Below are 7,182 nucleotides of genomic sequence, written 5' to 3'. Positions count from 1 at the left end.
CACTGACAGAAAAGCGCGCGAGACAGGTTTTTTTTTGCTAAAAAAGTAAAAACTACCTGGGCCTGAAAATAAGTAATAAAAGTGACCAGTTTCTAAAAAAAAAAAAAAAGTGACTTTTAGGGAAAGAAAGAATGAAGAAAACAATTTTATTTTAATAAGAATTGCCCCTGCAGTTATGCCGTAATAAGTAAGAACGGCTAAGAAACTACAGGTTTAAGGAAATTCTAAAATATTTCTTTAAAATCAAATTTGCTGTAAATGCCCAGAACTCTTATAAAGAGAAATAAATACATTTAAACAGATACACCACTTTCTAAAGCAAAGAAATTTCAAAAGACAAAAAATCTTCAGGTTTTCCTTGAGATATTTATTAAGCTGAATGAGAACAGTTTATGATGAAGCTTCAGCACGCTGCTGTCCACCCACAGGTCTGTGGGTCTCCATCAGGTAATCCGAATGCTCTTGGTACGGCGATTTAGTTAAGGCATGCTCCTTCCACAAATCTGGTGTCAAATAGCTGTAAGTCTTCTGGATGGCCAAATAGGTCGCTTTAGCTATGAAGAAAAACACCAAATTCAGTATCGCAAGTTCAATACAAGTTAAGATTTTTCAAAACATTACACAAAACTAATAGAAACTAGGATTGTTATATTAAAAATTAACCAACTTTCAAAAAACACCTACCAAAATTTCCAAGAGTAGCAGTAGAACCCCTGGCTGATGTGTAACAATCTTCGATACCAGCCATAGTGAGCAGCTTTTTTGGAACAGGAGCAGACACAATACCAGTACCTCTAGGAGCTGGAATCAACCTCATAAGAATACTGCCACATTTTCCAGTCACCTGAAAGATTAAACAAAATCAGAATCGGCAGTAGTGTTTGCTATTCTAAGACTTAATCATGTGGGTAAATTGTTAGTTATAAATTAAACAAATGCTAAAGGAAAAAAACCTCAGGGATAGTGACGAACTGGCCCTCATGGGAAAAAAAATCAGGCCATGTGACATTCATCATGGGTTATTCGTAAAGTTTGGTGCATTAAAAATTATTCAAAATTCAATTGAGACATTAAGTATGTAACCATATTATGAACACATTTCAATTACAGAAAATTAGCAATTACAATTTAAAATATTTTGAAATGTTAAAAATCAGACAAATTAAAACCTCAGAGATGATGACGATAATGGCCCTCATTAAATATCAGGCCCATGTGACATTCATCATAGGTTAAATAGTTCATACGTGTACACATAAAAAGGTCCATGTTCTCGAATATAATAGAATGAGAGAAAAACTAGCATTCCACGATTAAATTATTGCTTTCATAATGTTAAGTAAAAAACAAAAACCCACATTTTTCAGATACATATTTACAGAGCAAATCTAAATAAGCCATTGATTTAACACAAGACAAACATTTCTTTATAAGTTTTGAAAAAAGGTATTAGACTAATAAGTCACTTATAAAAACAACTATTTAATAAACAAATCTGAAACATAGAAGAAAAAAAAATGTAGGAAAAACTTCAGGATTTTTGGTCAGTCTTGTTTATATACAGAACTAAATTTTTTAACAAGGAATTTACCAATTTATTTTCTTGGTAAATTGTTTAGGTTTACAGTCTAACTATATATTAAAATTTTTATAAAAAGTAATTTGATTAAAATTTGTTTTTTTTGGGATGTTAAAGACATAAGAGTCCCATAAGATTTTCTCAGGACGAAATTAATAGTCTTAAATAAAAATAAAGACCTGTATTAGTCTAGGAGACCAAATTGTAGAAAGTTAAGAGCAGTATTCAGACATGGGTTAAAGTCAATTTGTTTAATGATAGGCAGATTGGCTAAAAACTTTAACCAATCCATGTTGATCTCTTATCCAAAAATTAAGACTATAGTTTAAACCATGTCTGAATACTGCCTTAAGCAAAATTAAATAAGCTTGAGAAAACAGTATTTTTGCTGAAAAGTGGGAAAAGATCAAAATTAAAATTTTTTTAGACACTTTCTCAAGACTGCTGGTCACTCAAAGTCAAATTGACAACCTGTGCTGTTTTACAATTCAATAAGTATTTTTCTAAAGCAAATCAGCAATTATATAAATGGAGAAAAATCAAAAAGCGACAAATTATATATAGTCTCTGAAGTGATGGCCTTCACAAAATATTAGGCCAGTGACATTCATGTACTAATAACTTTAATCTGTAACAAAGTTTTCTATATACCACACATTTTGTTTTTAACTAGGGTTTGTCTCCAACTCTGCTAAATAGATTTTTAATAAATGAAAGACTTATCCAAAACAGAACATGTTCTGCAACAGAATTAAGATTTTTATTGGGATTACCCAAAAAGGAACAGCTTTGGTATAAGGGACACGCCAAATTGGCGATTTTTTTTCCGGCAATAAGTTGCCATTGTTGGCGCGCTCTGGTTTGTTGTTCTGCTGGGTTGTCGTTCCAGAATGTTCGTAGAATTCTGCCAGTCGGTGGCGCTGACTGTTTTTCCGTGTTCTTAGCGTCCTAGCACGTTTTTCAAACTGGTTTTCTCTTTTCCTCATTCTATCCTCTTTTTTTCTTCCAAATGACGTCACTTAATAGCCGCTGCGTTTTGAAAAACCGTTGGGATAGTTCTTCGTATTTTCTCTTCCTTCCGTATATATGATGTAGTGTGTGTGTCGGATTAATTGGAATTATTTTGGACATCTTTTCCCTCAGGTTGTACCTTTAATATTTTCCAATATTTATTCTTTTCTACATGCAGGATGCCCCTGCATCCTTTTTATTTTATTTATTTATTTTATACAGCAGGACCGTTATTTATTCACAACGGTCCGGGTTTTATTTAAACCCTGATTTCATTTTTTTTTTATCCAGTTTTATTTTTTAAATACTCCACAGCTTATTTTTGTTTATGCCATTTGTTTTTACTGTTTTCTATGCTAGCAAATTTTTTTTCTGGCGCACGTAGTGTCTGGCGGCTTTTTCTCGGGCCGTCTGACATATTTGGCGCCGGGAAAAAAAAGTCGCCGAAAATCGCCAACCTGTCCTTTATACCAAAGCTGTTCCGAAAACAATACACCTTTAAGAATAAATAACGACCATATTAAAAACATCAAATCTTGACACACATTCTGAAGAAACCAGTTTTGTTTAACTGAATAAGATCCGACATGGCAAATAAGAAACCTCAGAGGTAGTGACGAAAAATGGCCCTCATAGAATATCAGGCCCATGTGACATACATCATAGGTTAAATAGCCATTTGCAAATAACTTTAGAATTTCATAAAAATCAAAATTAGTCTTTAATCATAAATAAAAACTAGTTTTTACCTTACAAGGCACAGTGTGAGGGGAACCGATCTTATTACCCCAATACCCACGTCTCACAGGAATTACAGTCAGCTTAGCAAGCATGATAGCACCCCGGATAGCAGTTGCTACTTCCTTGGAACATTTCACTCCTAGACCGACATGACCATTGTGATCGCCCATCGCAACAATAGCCTTGAATCTTGTTCGCTGACCTGCACGAGTCTGTTTCTGGACAGGCATTATTTTCATCACGTCATCTTTCAATGAACTTCCAAGGAAAAAGTCAATTATCTCGCATTCCTGTCAAAAAGAAAAAAAAAAACCATATGAAGATAACAAGTAGGTCCTTTACAATTAAAACAGTGTATTGTTTTGCATTTGAATTAAAAAGTTCTGAAAAACAAATCGGATCAGATACTGCCCAGCAACATATCATAGCAATTATAATTACTCAATGTGCTAAAAATTAATCTCATCATATCCGAAACAAGTTAAAAAATTTACAGTTTCACTTTTAAATAGTTGTCATTTAATAACCAATATTTTATACACAAAATAATTCAAATAGTTTTGGCCAATTCTATTTTTTTAAATATAGTTTTAAGAACCAGTGGCAAGATATTTAGAAAAGAAATATATCTTTTAAAATCTATGGCCATCTACCAATGAAAATATTTAGTCTAGTACGTGTGCAGCTGTGATGGTCATAGTGACCGACTCTAAGGCTGGGATTATATTATAAAAAAAAATTTAAAAAAAAAAAAAAGATACATAAAAGCTCATTTATAAAATGTGAAAAATGCAACTAATAAAGTGAACGGATACATTCCAGAAAATACAATAGTTAACCTTAAACTATTGTATTTTCTCGAATGTATCCGTTCACTTTATTAGTTGCATTTTTCAAGTTTTATAAAAATTTTAGTGTAATCCCAGCCTTGGGCCAAACACAAATCTAGTCCCATTCACGACACTGTTTTGCAACCAATGCAAATCAATAGGAAAGTGCAAATTAAGACATAAGGCAACACTACGCTAATCGCATGCACTCGTTGGCACCGCTGTTGAGCCGTAAATTTTTGTGCCCCATGCACACGATTCTCCGTACTCTGTAAGGACTTTTTAAAAATTAAACAGTCATTTTGAGAATTCACATTCTCTTACGAAAAATGCCTTATAATGTTTATATAACTACAGTATTATCGATTTCTTTAATTCCTGAATTATTCCTTTTTTATTAAATATTCTTTTTTATTAAATATTCTTTCCAAGGTAAATTTTTCATTATAGTTATTTACAATTTCGGAACAGATAAGATTCAATTATTTCGGGACTTCTATTGATACATAGAATTCATTAATTTCATGATCTCAAATTTTATAAATTGTCATTAATCTATATGTATCCATAATTTTTAGAGGAAAAAACCAATTTTCGTTCAATAGCTTACGAAATATTTTTCAAATTTTCTAATTCCGCTTTAATTCTGAATATTTATTACAATATTTTATCAATAGAATAATTTTCCATTAAATCTGAAATTATAAAATGCCAGAATTAATGAAATAATTTAATAGTTTTCCATTAATACGAATTTCTAGTATAGAAATACTTTCAAAGTCTGATCAATTTTTTTTTTTAACTTTTCACAAGTTTTGAAATTAATGGAATTTGATATTAATCCCATAATAAAAATTTAAAATATTTATTCTAATTTTGATTAATTATATAACAATCTAGTGTATCATATTTTTCTAAAAACTTTGAACTTTCTTAAATATATTTTTATTAATTTTAACCTTAAATTTTCATTACTATTTTTATCCCTTTTAAATTTACTTTAATTCAGCTTTGATCAATTTATGTACATTTAATCTAAGAAATAATTCATCAGAAACATCTGAATTCTCAATAGTTTAATTATTCACTAATTTTGAACTGTCAATCTTAATTTTTATTATTTCCCTGTGTTCACGTTTTTATATACGGCATTTCAATGTACATTTTTCAACGCATTCCCGTACTTTATATTGTAATTAATGTTAAGTCTTCATTAATGCCAACTTTAGTGACCAATATATATACTATCCAGATTTCCCCCCCCCCCAGAAGGTTCTTTCCAAAAGCACTTGTGTATTGGGAACACTGTTCCAATATACACATCCCCTCGATACGCGTATGGACGTCATCGCACCAAGGTCGTGCCCACCTGCGAATGCTGCACATGACTCATTTGTGCTTAGCCCTATAGCGAGATACCAGGTTTGAACCTCCACCACAGTGGTAGTCTGCGGAAATTGGTTTTCCTGTGGTTCTCAACTTCGAAGTGCAAATGTAAGCTTATCTCCTCGGTTGCACGGTGCATTAAAGTCACAAGTGTTATAGCAAAAAGACATTCATACAACAGTGAAATCTTCAAACATTACCCTCTACTCATGGGTTGACGGTTAGCACGGTAGCACCATAACAAGCATTACATAGAAACAAGCTAAGTTAGGTTCACAGCAGTCACATTTAAAACATTTACCAATTCGTTAGACATTCCACAGAGGAATATAGACATTTATTTATGCCCCGAATTCCTGATTTATACTTGGTGGTTTCTATTATGTTTTGCACGCTGTTTTTTCCCCCGGCGTCCGTAGTGTGTGGAAATAGAACAACGGCCATTTAGAATTTTTGAAAAAACACGGCGAACAAAACCCCCCCCCCCACAATCCTGTTTGGTGAAGCCAGCGCCATCTAGTATAACCTAACGAACAAGTGTTAAAAAGTACGGCAACCCAGAGAAACATTATGACTATCTTGGCGACTTATTGTGAGAAAAAAATAGCCAAAGTCGTGGCGGACCATACTGCATCTGTTCCTGGCATTGTTGTGCTACACATTTTTACCCCAGTGGAATGTGGTTTAGAAGAGGACAAAAATAGAAGGAAAACATTTTTCTTCAAGCACTTATAAGCACTCTAGAATCATTTATATTTTTTTCAAGGACTTCTAAAGATTTGAAATAAACTTTTTTCTTCAAGGACTGCACCAACCGTGTAATAGTCCAGTACGTGTATTTACAATTAGTTTGTATCACACCCATTTGAATTAATGACGAACATTTCTAAGGACCGCAAATCGGATCAGATACTGCCCAGCAACACATCATAGCAATAATTACTCAATGTGCTATAATATATATCATCATATCCGAATTCCTCAAAACGAATCATCTTTTAGAAAACAGTTACAGCAGTGCAGAGCCATTCCACTGGCCATGGCGATCTGGATTATACTGAATCTGTTCAGTGCCGAAATAGGAGACATTTAGAGCACCAGGGAAGGCACAATACCGAGCAACGCAACATAGAGGAGTCTTTTTTTCCCCCTCATACAAAAGAGGAACCACTGGACCAGCCCACGAGCCATGGCCAACTGTATACCAGGGAAACGCATCTCTGTGGGTGTTATTCTTTGTGGGAAATCTTAATTTCCTATTCAATTCTGCGGGAGCTCGGACAGCTCGCACCTATGCCACGAAGTGCCATAGGTACTAGAGCATCCGCTGTTGACACCCCCCCCCCCTCCAGGTGCGCACAGGGAGATCACAATTGCGTACAAAGACTGAGTACAGATATCAAACCTTGATTGGCAGAGAGAAGAGATAGATCTCTTCTAGGGTCTTGATCTTGCCATCTTTAACCAAACGTCCCAGCTTTGTCACGGGCACCCATTCCTTCTCTTCCTTACCACGGCCGCGTCCTCTGCCACGGCCCCTGCCGCGTCTACGGCCACGACCTCCTCGTCCACCGCCGCCAAAACCACCACGGAACCCTCCGCGACCACCGGCTGGAGCAGCGTCCGCCATTCTGT

General features: G+C 34.5%; 1 protein-coding gene across 1 annotated transcript; it reads right to left on the bottom strand.

The window, feature by feature from the left end:
* Positions 1-346: 346 nt before the first annotated feature.
* Positions 347-7,178, bottom strand: RpS2 (ribosomal protein S2). The gene is made up of 4 exons (XM_089241725.1): positions 6,953-7,178; positions 3,340-3,621; positions 685-844; positions 347-554 (listed from the first exon to the last, which is right to left on the bottom strand). The coding sequence occupies exons 1-4, from the start codon at positions 7,175-7,177 to the stop codon at positions 391-393; spliced, it is 831 nt and encodes a 276-aa protein (XP_089097851.1). The 5' UTR covers position 7,178; the 3' UTR covers positions 347-390.
* Between the last annotated feature and the right edge of the window lie 4 nt (positions 7,179-7,182).

Source organism: Pholcus phalangioides, unplaced genomic scaffold (assembly GCF_987345545.1).
Source record: "Pholcus phalangioides strain wild (caught in Gottingen) unplaced genomic scaffold, Ppha-v1.0 ptg000014l_1, whole genome shotgun sequence".
In the NCBI taxonomy this organism is placed as follows: domain Eukaryota; kingdom Metazoa; phylum Arthropoda; class Arachnida; order Araneae; family Pholcidae; genus Pholcus; species Pholcus phalangioides.
The sequence above is the reverse complement of the archived record's forward strand: the minus strand, read 5'-3'. Positions and strand labels throughout refer to the sequence as shown.